General features: G+C 38.1%; 1 protein-coding gene across 4 annotated transcripts in view; it reads left to right on the top strand.

Moving 5' to 3' along the window:
* The first annotated feature begins 937 nt into the window (after positions 1-937).
* The window catches only part of NDUFAF6 (NADH:ubiquinone oxidoreductase complex assembly factor 6), a 36425-nt gene continuing 18241 nt past the window's right edge, over positions 938-19121 (top strand). For 2 of the 4 annotated variants that reach the window (XM_068525847.1, XM_068525848.1), the window contains exons 1-3: positions 938-1134; positions 6278-6377; positions 18455-18577. In XM_068525847.1, coding sequence (XP_068381948.1) covers positions 938-1134; positions 6278-6377; positions 18455-18577 — 420 coding nt within the window. Of the gene's footprint in view, positions 1135-6277; positions 6382-18454; positions 18578-19121 lie in introns of all 4 variants that reach the window. The other 2 variants (XM_068525849.1, XM_068525850.1) reach the window with 2 other exon arrangements.

The following is a 19121-nucleotide window of genomic DNA, read 5'->3' on the forward strand; positions in this document are numbered from 1 at the left end:
AACTAGAGATGTAGATAAGTGATTTTTTTTAACTGAGCAGGTTTATTAAACTTTGGTATCAGAAACACTAGTGTGTGTCTGTCAGAACTAAAGGACAGAAGCCCAGAGAGAAAAGAGAATATTACGCAGGAGGGACTGAGGCCCTGCATAGGCTGAAGAGAGCCAGTGTCAGGGAGGAAAACCAAAGCAGGGTGAATTGGCTGGAGTTCTTAGGTCCAGACAACAGAGTACTCTCCCATGGGTTTAAGGAGAAACATTAAAATGGGGTCACAAATGCAGATAGCTAGGGTTGAGGCTGAAAGGTAAAAAGAGGCTACTATCGTGGAGGAGCTTTATCCAACACGCAGTAAAACTGGTCAAGCAGGGAGGGGCCATGATCAGAGGCACCCTTTAGAAAGAACAAGTGTGGCTGCAGCGCGAAAAATCTGGTCAAATCTGGAGGCAGGAGGTGTTACTGGGATCCAGATGTAGGCAGCTGCTGGCTTGCACCAGGTCAGGTGGTGGCAACTAGACCCAACTCTAATATTTGAGGGGCCTGATGGTAAGAGTGCCAAAGGAGGCTCACATACCATGTGAATAAATGTTTAAAAGTTATAAATCAAGCTAGTAAACTGTCAAATTATTCTCTTTCCCCCTGCCTCGATAAATATCAATACATCTTCAGAAGGACCTGGAAGGAAGGGGGAGAGCCCGGGCGAGATACGTCGAATTTAGGCGGGTCTTTCCTGGAACCTATAAGGCCGAGGAGCGCGGCGGAGGCGCAGATGCAGGGGACCACAGCGACACCTGTCTCATCTCCGAGGGGCGCCCAGCGGTCTCCTTCCCGCCGCTAAGAGGTGCGCAGCCAGAGCTGCCGGGGGCGTGGCGGGGCGTGGCGAGGCGAGGCGTGTCCGAGCGCTAACAGCGCGAGGTCGAAGGGCACGGCGGCGTCTCTGTCATGGCTGCCTCCACGCTGGTGTCCGCGTGTGGCCCGCTACGGCCTGGCGTCCCCGGCCTGTGCCGCCGCCGGCCGCCCAGGGGCCTGTGGGCGCACGCACGGCGGCTCCCGGAGCCCGCGGGGTCCGGGCGGAGCGTGGCCGCGGTCAGTGGACCTGGCGCCTCGGGCACTGACCGCTACTGCTTGGAGCTGCTGCGGTGAGCGAGCCCGACTGCCCCCGGCCGGGAGGTCGGGGAGCAGGCCGAAAGGGACCCTGGTGGGCGCGGCGGGCCTCGGGGCGGACCTGCACCTTCCCCGTGTCCCTCAGCGTGTGAGCTCGGGTGTATGGGGGAGTGAGGCAACAGGAGCTTTCACACTGGTCACAAAATTGTGGCAAAATTCCTTCGTCTGTCACCTTGCCCGAGCCTTAACTTTTACCTAATTAAACGTTTTGCATGAATTGCTTTTTAACATTCGAAAGATGGCTAGTAACTAATTTTAATTAAGCAGTAGTTAACTTTGAGTTCTTCCTATGTGTCAGGCATTATGCAAAGTAGTTTACAAGTAAATTATCTAATTTTTGTTACAAAGTATGAGGGAACAGTTGTAGACCTACCACTTACAGTTATGTGGATTAGAGCATTTAGAACAGTGCCTGGCACAAAGCAGGGGTACAGTGAGTACGGTATAAACTTTATTATCTCATCTAACAGACATGGAAATGAAGGTTTAGAGAGATTCTGGAATTTACCTGAGTTCAGTGGAATCTAAACCTCATAAAGTCAGTTATTCTGGTAGCACGCGAAAGGCATAGCACATCGGAGTCGCTGTTAATCATTTGTGGGATAAATTGGATGAATCAGGTTACCTGGTACATGTGGGCAGGGGCCTGCCTTGGAATCCAGGCCTGACTTCAGGAGTGAATGGCTTACCACCACCACCCCCCGGCCCTGCCCCCGCTGCCCTTTTGCTGCCCTTAATTCGTAACAGTGGCAAAAAGTCTCAAAGTACCTGGTCTCAAGGACTTCTGAGAAGTGCTAGAATAGTTAAACTATCTTGAATTTGATTGGGCTAGTAAATCCAATTTGTTTGAATTCCATTGTAGCAAAATGTAGCATAACGACAACATTCCCATGCATTTCAGTATTTTGTTTTGTTTTTAATAACTTTTTAAAATAGTGTTCCTACCCCACCTTATTTACTTGTTGATTGCTTGTAGGAGAAACATGGTAGCATTAGTGGAAATCAGGTCATTAAGAATTGTAAAAGCCAAAAAGATTATATTCATCTATATATATTTTTAAATTATCATTTTTTGATGATAAGAAATTTAAGTTACCAAAACGTATACCATCCATATCCACTTGTTCAGTGCAGTTTTTCTTTGACACCAGTAGTGTCCTAACTTTCCTATCCAGGGTCTTACTAATTTCTTATATATTCTTCTAGAAATAGTCTGTGGATATCACATAACAGCTTTTCTCAAATATATATTTATAAATGGCCAGATACTTAATCTGTCCATATTGGTATTTAAGTGGAATGGAGGCTGTTGACTCTAGCGATTTATCGAAAAGTAGGCAGCAGGCAGACCTTATCTGAGTTTATTAATCCTAGCTCTGTCACTTCGGAAAGTTAATTACTTTAAGATTCAGCTATTTCCTCATTTGTAGATTTCTACTTTATAACATGGTTGTGAGGATTAAATTACATGATGTATATAAAAATGCTGGTACATAACAAATGCTCAATAAATAGTTTAAAATAAAAACAAGATGAACTTGAAAGGAATATTAGAACTTTTAGCTTCTAATTGTCCGTTAATCTTTGCAAGATTTGGCCTCCGAAATTGTGTGTGCAGGGTTGTTCTGGACATGTATCTTATGCAAGGCCTCCAAATATCAGACAAGATACTAGGCTATAACTTCAGATTAGCCAGCCGAGGATCTTCTAGGAATCAAGGTTCCTGGGAAAATCTCAAGCCTAATTTACATAGGCTTCTTGGGGTTTGGTTTGAGGAACACCGCCTCAGGCCTTGGGATTAGTGTTATAATAAGATGAGGAGGTGGCAGTGGTGGTATCTGGAAGTGCAGTTCTCCAGCCTCACTGAGGAACCACTTCTTTTGTGCTTCAGTGGCACAGGTCCATGGAATTAGCATAGCAGTCCTAGCACTAGATATGCTTACTTCTCATATGTCTGTTTCTCCCTGCTAGACTGAAGTCTGTACCTATCTTCAGTGTCTAGCGCAGTGCCTGGCATGTGCTAGACACTGAATAAATGTTTGAATGAATGAATGAATGAAAGGTTATTGACCCTGCTGCTGTATAAAGCCATCATAGCATAGCATTTCTCATTATCTGGAACAGTTCTTAGGTAACTGGACCTTGGTTAGCTATTTATAGGTTATCCTTGTATACCAGTAATCAATGTTGATAACAGTTATCCTGATTGATGAAGAAATGGTTAAATAGTATATCCTATTTAATGTAAAGAAGTGGGTAATATTGTTTAGAAAAATTTCCAACCAAAGTATTTTAAAAATTGTTAACAGGGCAAACCATTAGCTGTGTAGAATATCTTATTTCCCAAAGACTGTTACAGTTTTGTTATGTCTTCATTTCATTTTTCATTTTCGTGTAAGAAACTTGAAGTACTTCACATATTGGTTATTTTTAAGGAGATATGAAACAGGTAGGATATCAATCCTCATTTTTCAAGTTAGGAAATAGACATGACTGGTATCATTTCTGTCAATAACTAGTTGAATGATGGAAATTAAGATTGTAGTTTGATTCCTATTCAGTGTTTTCTTACTGTCTCATTAACTTTCAGGTGTTTTAAACACTTTTGAAGTTTAGAGACTGTTTGTAATAAAATAAAATTTAGAAATGTTTACATCTATATATATTTACAAGTATAAGCTATAAAGTTTTGTCTGAACTCTCCATATTGTAGCTGAAACCGCATATGGTGAGATTTTTTAGTAGAGCTGTCTTGTGATAACAAGGTTACTGCTATCTATTCATGATCTCTCCCTTTTGTTTATGTGGAAGTTGGGGGAATTGTGAAGGTTTAAGTTCTCTGTTAGCCACACGACAAAGTGTGAACCAGTTGAAAAGTGGGAGTAGTCTGAATTTCAAAATCTAAACTCCATGGAATGAGGTTGGACCCATTTTATACTGAGTACTGTTTTATAGGAAATACTGTTATAGTAAGGTTCCAGTGTATTACAGTGAAAGTAGCCTTGTCAATAGGCAGTCTGGTAAGCACTTTATATTTATTTATTTATGTATGTATGTATGTATGGCTGCGCTGGGTCTTCGTTGCTGTGCGCAGGCTTTTCTCTAGTTGTGGTGAGCGGGGGCTACTCTTCGTTGTGGTGCGCGGGCATCTCATTGCAGCGGCCTCTCTTGTTGCGGAGCACGGGCTCTAGGCACGCGGGCTTCAGTAGTTGTGGCACATGGGCTTCAGTAGCTGTGGCTTGTGGGCTCTAGAGCACAGGCTCAGTAGTTGTGGCGCACGGGCTTAGTTGCCCCGCGGCATGTGGGATCTTCCCGGACCAGGGCTCGAACCCGTGTCCCCTGCATTGGCAGGCAGATTCTTAACCACTGTGCCACCAGGGAAGCCCTGGTAAGCACTTTATACTTAAGTCATCCTAGAATGAATATAGTAAGGATTATATTTTTTTAACTTTTCATTTTAAAGTAATTTCAAATTCACATAAAAGTTACAGAAATAGTACACAGAGCTCCAATGTACTCTTCACCCAAATTCCCTCATTGTTAACGTTTTGAACCACTTGAGAATAAGATGTAGATGCCCCATTACCCCCCTTATTATTTTGGTGCGTGTTTTTAATACACAAGGATTCTCTCCCATATAACCATAGTATAACCATCAAAATCAGGATATTAAAATTGATCCAGTATTACCATCTAATCCACAGACTCCATTGACATTTTGCTAATTAGTCTGTTATGTCTTTCATATATCCAGGATCACATGCTACATTTAGTTGTCATGTGTCTTTAGTCTTCTCCAATCTGGGACAGTTTCTCAGTCTTTCCTTATCTTTAATGAACTTGACTTTTTTTTTTTTTAAGAGAACAGGACAGGCTACTTTGTAGACTTTCAGTTTGGGTTTTTTTAATGTTTACTCATGATTTACACAATTTTTGCAGGAATATTATGGAAGTTATGCTGTGCTTTTCTCAGTATCATGTCAGAAAGCACATGGTGTTGATTTATCCTACTACTGTGGAGTGAATTTTTTGTTACTTGGTTCTCAAGTGTCTTTCAGGTTTCTCCCTTGTAAATTAATAAGAATGTTAGCAAATAATATTTATTTTGTGAGGAGATACTTTAATACTATGTAAATACTCTTTTTCTTTCAAACTTTCACCTGTTTAACATTTTCAGACATTTATTGATATTTGCTTGAATGAGTTTTTACTTTGATAGTTATCAAGTGGTGATTTTAAAAATTCAATCATGTCTTGTAGGTTTATCAGTTGGCATTGTACTGGTTGTCAAATTTTTCCTTCTCTTTGTATTTATTCATTCATTTATATTGGTATGAGCTCATGGGGTCCTGTTACAATCTTTTACTGTCATTATTTTTTTGTTGCTCAAATTGTCCCAGACTTGGCCCATAGAACTTCATCAAGCCAATTTCTTTGTCCTTTTAACAAGTCACTCCATTCTTTGAACGTTTGTTTACTTTCTGCTCAAGAAGATGTTTCAGGCTTATCTGGTATTTTCCTTGCACCAGCCCTGGAGACAGTCATTCCTTCAAGGAGCCTTAGTTTCTCTCAGTGGAGAAATCAAGGTGTGTTCGCTGACACTGTGGGTATGGGGGGGGGGGGGCGGATATCATTGTTTCTAGGCTTTGTCAGCAGATGCTGTAGGGAAATAGAAGTAAGTGTGAGTGTGTGCGCATACACACAGGTGCACCCTGCCACACACCCCCCATATTGTTCTCTGTCTTTGTCTTATGTATATATTTGTCTATGCATTCAAAACCATGAGTTCATACCAATACTTGCTGGCCCTGTTTTCTTGATTTCTACATCTGTAACTCATTTGAATTCTTACTAAAACCAAAGTGATTCTGAAACAGTTAAAATTATATATATATTATATAAGTCAAAATAAATTAGTAGAGATTGATTATTCATTATAACTGGTCTGGGATTGGAAGCACATAAATTTTTTATAATTGTAGAGAAACATATAAAATATAGGAAACTTGGGGGCTATTTTGAGTTGAAGCCTTGTTTTCAGTCCATTTTGGTCAGTATTTTTTTGTGTGCAGTTTGGAAAGTGAAAAGTAATTATCTTTTTTTGCTTATTTATTATAGGAAACGAGATTATGAAGGCTATTTATGCTCCCTGCTACTCCCTGCAGAATCCAGAAGCTCTGCTTTTGCACTGAGAGCTTTCAATGTGGAACTGGCTCAGGCTGGTATTAAAATACCTTAAAAATTATTTGTAAAAATAGTGATATAATATGTTTAATGCTGAACAATAAAGAAATATAGTTGTAATTTATATGCCAGATGTGTTTAAGGTTTCTGCTGGTGATTTCTTTCTCCTGCTTAACAATTCAATTCCAAAAATAAAACTAGCTAATGAACTTAATGTTTTTGGAAAGACCATCCTGGAATTTCTTTTTTTAAGGATATTATAAAACTATGCAATTAACACTGCACATTTGTCTGTTAATTGAATAGGTTAATCAGAGTATTACTGCTTATTCTTTACAACATTTGCATAATTTACATGTATATGGCAGTTCTTCAAAGCACTTTTTAAATTGAGTTTTTAGCTTTAAAGTGAAATGGAAATTGAAGCAATTATAGCAAACCCAGACCTTATATCATACTAACTCACATTTTTTCTAAAGAATTACAAACAAAGGAGCGACTCTTCTTTCTCTTAGACTGGAAAGAATGTGTGCTGATATAAGATAAATTGAGATGGAGAATGTGATTGAGGGAGTTGAGATAGAATGGCGTTGATCTTCTCAGTAAATGAAATGGAGAGGTTAGTTATTGAGAGTGAGGGAGCACAGGAGGGTTTGGAGTCTTGAAGAGTATGACAGGTTTTGACACAGCCTCTCTGGTGAATATGATAGGACGTGAAGTAGGGGCAAATGAAAGGATGTGAGTATAGTACTGAGGCATAATTGTGGTTGGACACTATAAATCTGCAGAGAGTAATAGAGTCTGGCTGTTTGTCCTCGGTATATTTCTAGAAGTCATGGGTCTATATTTTTTTACTTCATCCTTTTTCAGGTATAAACTACACTTCAGCATCTTAAGTCAGTCACAATTTAGCAATAAATAGTACCCAATGTGATCTTCCATTATAACTTTAAAATAATTAAAATTCCATTTTTAATAAATAAATCTTCCATATTTTCCGTGATTCTCTGTCACCTTATAGGAATGTCTTGCTTTTTTTTTTTTTTTTTTTTAAATTTAAATAAATTCAACTGTGCAGGTAGCCTTGCACCTGTGTGCCACTCCAGGCAGTGTCCACCTGGCTGCCCCTTGGTCCCACTGCCCTGCACAAGATGCCACTTCCATCTCCCTATGGCTGTCTGTCTTACTGCTTTTTTACACACACAGTCTTGTTCATTCATTCAACAAGTATTGTCCAAAATATGCTAGGCACTATTTTAAGTACTGGGTTATAGTATTGAATAAGACATACACAGTCCCTGTATTCAAGGAACAAGTAAATACTGTACAGAAAAATTAAGGAGGATAGGGAAGGCTAGGTATAGCAGGGGTTCCTGTTTTAAGTAGGGTGATCAGGAAAAACCTCACTGAGACGGTGGCATTTTAGCAAAGATTTGAAGGAGGCAAGGGAGTGAGATATGTGGCTGAAGAGTCTTCTAGACAGAAGGAGCAGCAAGTGCAAAGGCCCTGAGATGTAAGTGTGCCTGACATATTCAAAGACGAGAACGCCAGTGTGGCACAACAGAGAAAGGAGGGAGAGTGTGGGAGGAGATTAGGTTAGAGGTATCTGGGCCAGAAAAGTAAGGTCTTGGAGACCACTTCAGTCACTTTGGCATTTACTCTGAGTGAGATGGAAAACCGTTGGAAGGTTCTGAGCAGAGAAAGGCATCACCTGTTTGTCATGTTTCTGAAGAATTACCCTTTAAAAAAATTTTTTTTATTAAAGTATAGTTGATTTACAATATTATATTAGTTTCATGTGTACAACCATGATTCAATATTTTTGATAGATTATACTCCATTTAAAGTTATTACAAAGTATTGGTTGTATTCCCTGTGCTGTACAGTATATCCTTATATCTTATTTATTTTATACATAGTAGTTTGTACTTCTTAATCCCTTATCCCTATCTTGTCTCTCCCCTCATCCCTCTTCCCACTGGTAGCCACTACTTTGTCCTCTATATCTATGAGTCTGCTTCTCTTTTTTTGTTGTTGTTATGTTTATTCATTTGTCTTTATTTTTTAGATTCTACATACAAGTGATAATGTACATTATTTTTGACTAATTTGGATGTATGTCCAGGATTGGAGTTGCTGAATCATATGGTAGTTCAATTTTTAGTTTTTTGAGGAACCTCCATACTGCTTTCACAGTGGGTACACCAATTTACATTCCCACCAACAGTGTACTAGAGCTCCCTTTTCTCCACATCCATGCCAACATTTCTTAATTTGTGGTCTTTTCCGTGACAGCTATTCTGACAGATGTGAGGTGATATCTCATTGTGGTTTTGATGTGCATTTCCCTGATGCTTAGTGATGTTCAGCATTTTTGCATGTACCTCTTGGCCATCTGTATATTGTCTTTGGAAAAGTGTCTATTCAGGTCATCTGCCCATTTTTTTAATTGCATTGTTTGTTTTTTTGATATCAAGTATGAGCTGTTTATATATTTTGGATATTAACCCCTCAACAGACATACCATTTGCAAATATTTGCGAATATTTTCTCCCATCCAGTAGGTAGTCTTTCCACTTTGTTGATGGTTTCTTTTGCTGTGCAAAAGCTTTTAAGTTTAATTAGGCCCCATTTGTTTATTTTTGCCTTTGTTTTCTTTGCCTGAGGAGAAAGATCCAAAAAAATATTGCTATGACATAGGTCAGAGGGTGATCTGCCTATTTTCTAGGAGTTTTATGGTGTCATCTTACATTTAGGTCTTTAATCCATTTTGAGTTTATTTTCATATATAATATGAGAAAATGTTCTAATTTCATTCTTTTACATGTAGCTGTCCAGTTTTCCCAGCACCACTTATTGAAGAGATTGTCTTTCCCCATTGTATATTTTTGCCTCTTTTGTCAAAGATTAATTGACCATAAATGCATGGGTTTATTTCTGGGCTCTCTATTCTGTTCCATTGATCTATGTGTCTCTTTTAATGCCAGTATCATACTGTTTTGATCACTGTACCTGTGTAGTATAGTCTGAAATCAAGGAGTGTGGTATCTCCAGCTTTATGCTTTTTTATCAAGATTGCTTCAGCTGTTCAGGGTCTTTTGTCGTTCCATATAAATTTTAGGATTATATGTTCTAGTTCTGTGAAAAATGTCATGGGTATTTTTATAGGGATTACATTAAATCTGTAGATTGCTTTGAGTAGGCTTGACATTTTAACAATATTAACTCTTTCAATCCATGGACACGGGATATCTTTCCATTTCTTTGTATTATCTTCAGTTTTCTTCATTAGTGTTTTTTAGTTTTCAGAGTATAGGTCTCTCACCTCCTTGGTTAAATTTATTCCTAGGATTTTATTCTTTCTGATGTGATTTTAAATGGGGTTGTTTTCTTGCTTTTTCTTTCCTATAGTTCATTATTGGTGTATTAGAAAAGCAAAAAAATTCTGTATATTAATTTTATATCCTGTAACTTTATTGACTTCATTTCTTAGTTCTAATAGTTTTTTGGTGGAGATTTAGGGTTTTCTTTATATAGTAGCATGTCATCTGCAAATAGTGACAGTTTTACTTCTTACCTTCCAATTTGGATGCCTTTTATTTCTTTTTCTTGTCTAATTGCTGTGGCTAGGACTTTCAATACCATATTAAATAGAAGTGGCAAGGGTGGGTATCCTTGTCTTGTTCCTGATTTTAGAGAAGAAACTTCTCACCATTGAGTATGATGTTAGCTATGGGGTTGTCATAATTGGCCTTTATTATGTTGAGATGTTTCCTCTATACCAACTTTGATGAGAGTTTTTTTTTTTTTAATAAATTTATTTATTTATTTATATTTATTTTTGGCTGTGTTGGGTCTTCGTTTCTGTGCGAGGGCTTTCTCCAGTTGTGGCGAGCAGGGGCCACGCTTCATCGCGGTGCGCCGGCCTGTCACCATCTTGGCCTCTTCCGTTGCGGAGCACAGACGCCAGACGCGCAGGCTCAGTAGTTGTGGCTCACGGGCCCAGTCGCTCCGCGGCATGTGGGATCTTCCCAGACCAGGGCTTGAACCCGTGTCCCCTGCGTTGGCAGGTGGATTCTCAACCACTGCGCCACCAGGGAAGCCCCATGATGAGAGTTTTTATCATGAATGAGTGAATGTTGAATTTTGTCAGATGTTTTTTCTGAGTCTATTGAGATAATCGTGATTTTTATCCTCTGTTTTATTAATATGGTGTCACATTAATTGATTTGTGGATATTGAACCATCATTTTAGTAAATCCCACTTGTAAATGGGATGTAAATCCCAATGGGATTTAGTAAATCCCATGGTGTATGATCCTTTTTACATATTGTTGAATTTGGTTTGCTAATATTTTGTTGAAGATTTTTACATCTACATTCATCAGAGATATTGGCCTGTAATTTTCTTTTTCTGTAGTGTCTTTGTCTAGTTTTGGTATCAGGGTAATGGTGGCCTCATGATTGGGAATCTTCCCTCCTCTTCAATACTTTGGAGTAGTTTGAGAAGGATAGGTATTAGCTCCTCTTTGTGTATTTGGTTGAATTCCCCTGTGAAGCTGTCCAGTCCTGGACTTTGGTTTGCTGGGAGTTTTTTGGTTACTGATTCAGTTTCATTACTAGTGATCTGTCTGTTCAGATTATCTATTTCTTTTGGTCTAGTTTCAGAAGATTGTAGTTTCTAGGAATTTATCCATTTCTTCTAGGTTGTCCAATTTGTTGGCATATAACTGTTCATAGTTTTCCCTTCTGATTTTTTTGTATCTGTGGTATCAGTTGTAATTTCTTCTCTTTTATTTCTTACTTTGTTTATTTGTGTTCTCTCTCTTTTTCTTAATGAGCTTGGCTAAGGGCTTATCAATTTTGTTTATCTTTTCAAAAAGCCAGCTCTTGGTTTCATTGAACTTTTCTTTTTTCTTTTTTCTTTTTCTGGTCTCTATTTTATTTGTTTCTGCTCTGATCTTTATTATTTCCTTCCTTCTGCTGACTTTGGGCTTTGTTTGTTCTTCTTTTTCTAATTCCTTTAGATGGTAAGTTAGGTTGTTTATTTGAGATTTTTCTTGTTTCTTGAGATGGGCCTGTATCACTATAAACTTTCCTCTTAGAACTTCTTTGCTGTGTGTCCTATAGGTTTTGGAAAGTTGTGCTTTTATTTTCATTTGTCCCGAGGTATTTTCTGATTTCCTCTTTGATTTCTTCATTGACCCATTGGTTTTTTAGTCTCCATGTGTTAAATGTTTTTCCCATTTTTCTTTCCGTGATAGATCTCTACTTTCATACTGTTGTGGTCAGAAAAGATGCTTGATATAATTTCTATCCTCTTAAATTTTTTCAGACTTGTTTTGTGGCCTAGCATGTGATCTGTCCTAGAGAATGTTCCATATGCACTTGAAAATAATTTGTATTCTGTTTTTGTATGGAATGTCCTGTAGATAGATATCTATTAATTCTAACTGGTCAAATGTGTCATTTAAGACCACTGTTTACTCATTGATTTTCTTTCTGGATTGTCTGTCCTTTGATGTAAATGGGGTGTTAAAGTCTCCTACTATTACTGTGTTTTTGTCAATTTCTCCCTTTATGTCTGTTGATATTTGCTTTATGTATTTAGATGTTCCTATATTACGCGCATATATGATAATGAATGTTATATCCTCTTGCTCTATTGGTTCCTTTATCATTATACAATGCTCTTTTTCTTTTGTTATAGCCTTTGTTTTAAAGTCTATTTTGTCTGATATGCGTATTGCTACTCCTGATTTCTTGTCGTTTCTGTTTGCATGAAAATATCTTTCTCCATTCCCTCACTTTCACTCTGTGTGTGTCTTTATCCCTGAAGTGAGTCTGTTGTAGGCAGCATGTTGAAAGGTCTTGTTTTTTATCCAATCAGCCACACTGTGTCTTTTGACAGTTAAAGTAATTGTAGTCCACTGACATTTAGAGTAATTATTGATAGGTATGTACTTATTGCCATTTTATTACTTGTTTTCCAATTGTTTTTGTAGTTCTTCTCTGTTAATTTCTTCTTCATTTCGTTTCTTCCATTGTGGTTATATGATTTTCTTTTGTAGTATGCTTGGGTTCCTTTCTTACTGGTTTTTGTGTATCTATTATAGGTTTTTGATTTGTGGTTACCATGGGGTTCATATGTGTTGACCAATAATTATATCTACGTGACTTAAACTGATAGTCTTTTAAGTTAAAATGCATTCTAAAAGATCTATGTTTTTTACTCCCTTCCCTCATATTTTGTGTTTTTTATGTCATATTTTACATCTTCATGTCTGTCTCTTTACTGTTTATTGTAGTTATGGTTGCTTTTACAGTTTTTTTTTAATAATCTGCATACTGGCTTTAATATTTAAGTGGTTGATCCACAGCCTTTACTATATGATTTGTCTTTATTAGTGGCATTTTTTTTCCCCTATAAATTCTTACTTCTTGTAACCTTTTCTTTTCCACTTAAAGAAGACCATTTAATACTTCTTATAAGGTTGGTTTAGTACTGATAAACTCTTTTAGTTTTTTCCTTATCCAAGAAGTTCTTTATCTCTCCTTCAGTTCTGAAAGATAACCTTGCTGGGCAGAGTATCCTAGGTTGTAGGTTTTTTCCTTTCAGCTGTTTAAGTATATCATGCCACTCACTCCCTTATGGCCTGCAAAGCTTCTGCAGAAAAATCAGCTGATAGCCTTAGGGGGATTCCCTTGTATGTTTTTCTGCTTTTCTCTCTCTTTTTTTTTTTTCTCTTGCTGCCTCTAAGATTCTCTTTATCTTTAACTTTTGCCATTTTAATTATGATGTGTCTTGGTGTGGGTCTCTTTGTGTTCATCTTGCTTGGGACTCTCTGTGCTTCCTGTACCTGGAAATCTGTTTCCTTCTTCAGCTTCAAGAAGTTTTCAGCCATAATTTCATCAAATACATTTTCTACCCCTTTCTCACTCTCTTCTTCTGGAATCCTTATAATGTGAATGTTAATACACTTGATGTTGGCTCAGAGGTCCCTTAAACTATCCTCATTTTTTAACATTTGTTTTTCTTTTTGCTGTTCTGATTGGGTGATTTCCATTATTCTTTCTTCTAGATCACTTATGTGTTCTTCTCTATCACCTAGTCTGCTGTTCATTCTTTCTAGTGCATTCTTCATTTCATTTATTTTTCAGCTCTGACTGGTTCTTTTTAATATTTTCTAGTTCCTTGTTAAAATTCTCAGTGTGTTCATTCATTCTTTTCCCAAATTTAGTTAGCATTCTTTTTACTATTGCTTTGAATACTTTATGTGGTAAATTATTTATGTCTGTTTCATTAGGGTTTTCTTCAGGGTTTTTTTTTCTTGTTCTTCCATTTGAAACATATTCCTTTGTCTTCTCATATTGTTTAACTTTCTCTGTCTCTTTGAGTTAGGTGATAAGATTGGTTACCTGTCCCAATCTTGAAGGGGTGTCCTTGGGTGGGCCTGCCCCTATGCAGTCTGCTTGTGCCCAGTCACTTTGGTGGGAGAGCTGGATCTGAAGTGAGCATAGGTCATGTCTTCTCCTGGGGTGTGCTGGCAGCTACCACTTTGGTGGGAGGTAGGGCTATAGATGAAGGGACTATAGCCAGAGCCAGGTGTGAGCTGGGGCTTTTCCTTTGCTCTTCCAGCCCAAGGTGCTGGAGCACAAGCCCTGAGGGTTGGTCTGAGCTGGCGCCCATCCTTCTAAGTGTGTGCACTCCTCTAGCAATGGCGCCTTAGCCCTAGTCGAGAGCAAGAGGGGCTGGAGCAGGTGCCTGGTGTGGGCTGGGGTACATGCTGGAATGATCTGGGAAGCCAGTCAGAGCCCCAGGCAGTTTTCAGCCTGCAGCCTGATGTGCATGCTGTTAATGGCTGCCTTCACCCTATTCAGAGGCAGAGTCAGGTCCAAGCTGGCTTCCTTTTCTTTAAGTGTATGCACTCCCCTTAGCCATGACAGCCTTCACCCTAGTGGAGGGCAGTGCTGGAGCAGGAGAGGCTGGAGCAGGCAGCTGGTCAGAGCCGCAGGCAGTTTTCAGTCTGCAGCCTCCATGCTATTCCCAGGAATGAGTTAGTGTGCACACTCTTCACGAGCAGAGTCTTGGTTTCTTACAGCCCTCCAGTAAGTCCCACTGGTTTTCAAACCAGCTAAGGGTAATTGTGTTACCGGTGTCAGACCCTTGGGCTGGGGTGCCTGATGTGTGGCTCAAACCCCTTGCTTCCCAGGGTGGTTCCTTGAGCCTGTGTGTGATATCCCCCTCCTCTTCTGTGTCCCCTGCTAAGGGCCTGGGTCCCAACCTAATTGGTTCTCCTCCTTTCCTCCCCAACTCCATGTGCATCTTTCTTCACAGCCTTGGTTGTAGAACAGCCTTTTTGCCAGTTTCCAGGTTGTTTTCCGCGATGTAGATGTATTTTTGATGTGTTCATGGGGGCAGGTGGGCTCAGTGTCCTCCTACTCTGCCTTCTTGATCTCCCTCCTAAAAGGATTGACTCTTTTTAAAAAATGTATTTATTTATTTTTTCTTTTCCATTATGGTTTATTACAAGATACTGAATATAGTTCCCTGTGCTATACAGTAGGACCTTGTTGTTTATCCATTCTGTATATAATAATTTGCATCTGCTAGTCCCAAACTCCCAATCCTTACCTCCCTCTTGGCAACCACAAGTCTGTTCTCTATGTCTGTGAGTTTGTTTCTGTTTTATAGATAAGTTCATTTGTGTCATATTTTAGATTCCACAAATAAATGATATCACTTTGGTAAGTAGTAGTTGTCTTTTTTCTGACTTACTTCATTTAGTATGATAATCTCTAGGTCCATCCTTACAGCTGCAAATGGCATTGTTTCATTCTTTTTTATGGCTGAGTAATATTCCATAGTGTGTGTGTGTGTGTGTGTGTGTGTGTGTATGTATGTGTATATATATATGCCACATCTTCTTTAAAGGATTACTCTTGATGCTGTATTGAGAATAGACCGTATGCCATGGGATCTGAACACTAAACATTGCTAAGAGACCTACCCAGCACCAAGACCATTAAAAAAAAAAAAACTTTTTATTTGGAAATAATTTCACACACACCAAAGTAAGAATAGTACAAATACCCATATACCCTTTTGTTAATATTTTGCCCTATTTGCTTTATCATACTGTGCCCCTCTCCCCTTCTCCCTCTCTCTCTCCCTCTCTCTGTCTCTCTCTGTGTATATACACACACACACACACAAATATGCACACACATACATGCACTGTTTTTCTTATGAATCATTTTACAGTAACTTGACTACACCATGGCCCTTATCCCTGTAAACTTGAGCTGTATTTCGTTACCATAAGAATATTCTCTTACATAACAGTTATCAGTTTGAGTAAACTTGAGATTGATACAGTACATTTATTTAATCTACCTTCTGGTTTCCAGTTTTGTCAGATGATTTCAATGATGTCCTTTATGGCATTTCTTAACCCTTTTGTACAGGATCCAATCTAGGATAATGTATTGCATTTAGTTTTCATGTCTCTTTGGCCTCCTTTAATCTGGAACATTTCCACAGCCTTTCTTTGTCTTCTATTACATTGACATTTTAAAAACAATATTGTTCCTTTTCAAAAATTGAGTATTTCTCATTTGGAGTTTATTTTTTGTCATGATTATATTTATATATATCTAGTCTAATGCTTAACTACCTAAATGGTGTATGTCCTTCTCAGGGAATCACAAGGAGGCATTACATGTCTGTATGCCTCTTATTGGCGATACCAATTTTGGTCACTAGTCAAGGTGTTAACGTTTTTTTCCTTGTTAAATATGAGGAGACATTTTAAGACCATGGTCCTCATCAAAATTTACCTCATATATGGCAGATAGGTATATGAAAATGTGCTCAACATCACTAATATCAGAGAAGAGCAAATCAGAACCACAATGACATATCCCCTCACACCTATTAGGATAGATGTTATCAAAGAGACAAGAAATAACAAGTGTTGTAGAGTGTGTGGAGAAAAGGGAGCCCTTGTGCATTGTTGGTGGGAGTGTAAATAGGTGTAGCCACTGTGGAAAACAGCATGGAGGTGCCTCAAAAAACTAAAACTAGAACTACCATATAATCCAGTAATTTCATTTTTGGGTATTTATCCAAGGGAAATGAAAATATTAACTTGAAAAGATACATGCACCCCCTTGTTCACTGCAGCATTATTTACAATAGCCAAGACATGGAAGCCACCTAAGTGTCCATTGGTGGATGACTGGATAGAGATGTGGTATATCTACACAATGGAATATTACTTAGACATAAAAAAGAAGGAAATCTTGCCATTTGTGACAACACAGATGGACCTTGAGGGCTTTATGCTAAGTGAAGTAAGTTAGAGAAAGGCAAATACCATATGATCTCACATATATGTGGAATCTGAAACAAAAACAAAAGCAAAACAAAAAAACCCCCAAACTCATAGATGCAGAGAACAGATTTCTGGTTGTCAGAGGCAGTGGGTGGGAGATGGGTGAAGTGGGTGAGGGTGGTCAAAAGGTAGAAACTTCCAGTTATAAGTAAATAAGTTATAGGAATGTAATGTACAGCTAATACTGTATTATGTGTTTGAAAGTTGCTAATAGAGTAGATCTTGAAAGTTCTCAACATACACAAATTCCTAATTATGTATGGTGATAGATATTAACTAGACCTATGGTGATCATTTCACAATATATACATCTATCAAATCATGTTGTACACTTGACACTAAGATACTGTTATGTGTCAATTATAGCTCAATTAAAAATAAAAAATTTACCTCCTAGATTTAGCATGCATTGGTGATTCTTGCTTGACCCAGGGCCATTCTTAATCAGTAGTAAGTGAGGGAGAGAGTCTAATAATCTTCTTTTAAAAAGTTACTTAGTGAATAAATAAATGAGTTTATTTAAATGTACCACCGTAAAATTCACTTTTTGTGGTGTACAGTCCCATAGGTTTTGAGAACTGCTTAGAGTCACGTATTTACCACCAGAGTCGTGATACAGAGCAATTCCATCAACCCTTATGTGTCCCTTTGTAGTCAACCCCTCCCCTCACCCACAATCTTTTACATATCCTTCTGGTTCCATTATAAGAGCTGTGAGTATGCAGAGCATGGGATAAACTTCTACCTTTTTGAGCCATAATTTCTGTGTTTGTAAAATGGGTGTATTTGTAAGGACCCTGTGAGTTTGTTGTGAGGATTGTGATCAGATAACCTCTGGTACTGTACCTGGTACCTGTCGACATTTGATAAATAAATATTAGTTCCTTCTCTGCTTCCTCTAAAAAGCCTCTGGTTCTATTTCCTAGGTTAATCTTCAGACTCAAAAATATTTTTACTATCACTAACCCTGTGAGGATTGTTTTTCTTCTTTTCCACTTATTATGTAAAAACTTTGTTTTGGAAAACTTCAGTCATATACAGCATGAAATATATTCATATGTAGAGAGAGAAGCATAATGAACCCCCATATACCTCATCACCCACCTCCAACTGTTACTAACTCATGGCCAGTCTTGTTTTCTCATCTTTACTCCCCACCCACCTCATCCCCACCTCCAGGTTATTTTGAAGTAAGTCTCAAGTTTTTCCATCTGCAAATATTTCACTTGCATCTCTAAAAGAACTCACTTAAAAAAATAACCACAATACCATTATTATATATTAAAAATTTAACAATAATTTCTTAATATCATTAAACGTCTGGTGTTCAGATTTTCCTAGTTGTCTCTGTCTCTTTAAATTAGGATTCAGATAGGTCTACATGTGACTGGTTGATCTCTCTCTTAAATTTCTTTTAAACGAAATGATCCCCCTCCCTCTCCTTGTTTTTTCTTACAATTTTTTTCTAGAAGAATTGCTCCTATTTTTGAATGCAGACCTTGAAAATAGTTTTGAATAAGCACCAAATAATTTGTAGCTTTTACTTAGGAAACTCATAATGATGATAATTTAAATGATACATAAAACTTCAAGGAAAAATTAAATGTAGAGAAACTTAATTTTTGGCTGAATTATATGATGATGCAGTTACAAATGCTGGTTTTTGAGACTGTGAACAGTGCATTTATTAAAGTTTTTAAACACTATTTTACAGGTTAAGGACTCCGTCTCTGAGAAAACAATTGGACTGATGAGAATGCAGTTTTGGAAAAAAACTGTGGATGATGTATACTGTGACAGTCCACCACATCAGCCTGTGGCCATTGAACTATGGAAGGTAAAAAAACAAACAAAACAAAAAAAGACCCCTACTTTTCATTTGCAAGAATGTTATTTGAGCATACTTTTTGTTACATACAATTTGGATAGTGTCAATGGGGAATCTATCCTGAAAATAGTTTTAGGCTCATGTAACGTTCAGATATATGTTAGATTTGACAGAATTTAAAATCATCCATGAATAATTTGCACACATCTTCAGTGTATTTCTTTATTAAAGGAAGAAGGAGGAATCTGGTCTCTTTATAAGTTATTTTCCACATATTTCATTGCAGAATTTAAACCCTACAAATTTTGAAGCAGTGGCAGGTACATTTTCTGTCTGACCGCCCAGCAGCTCCTTATTCCAGTGCTTTAATCCGTACTCTGGGCAGTAGAAAATCACACATTGATCTTTTGTGACAGGAGACGTGCTCTCATCATTGTCCAGACACAAATCTAAAACTGCCTTGTCTAGTTTGATAGAATTGCGTATTTGTTGATGAATTTTAGGTGTCCGAGAATGGAAACCTATGGGCTAGGGTATTATTTGTAAACTAGAT

Source organism: Eschrichtius robustus, chromosome 17 (assembly GCF_028021215.1).
Source record: "Eschrichtius robustus isolate mEscRob2 chromosome 17, mEscRob2.pri, whole genome shotgun sequence".
In the NCBI taxonomy this organism is placed as follows: Eukaryota; Metazoa; Chordata; class Mammalia; order Artiodactyla; family Eschrichtiidae; genus Eschrichtius; species Eschrichtius robustus.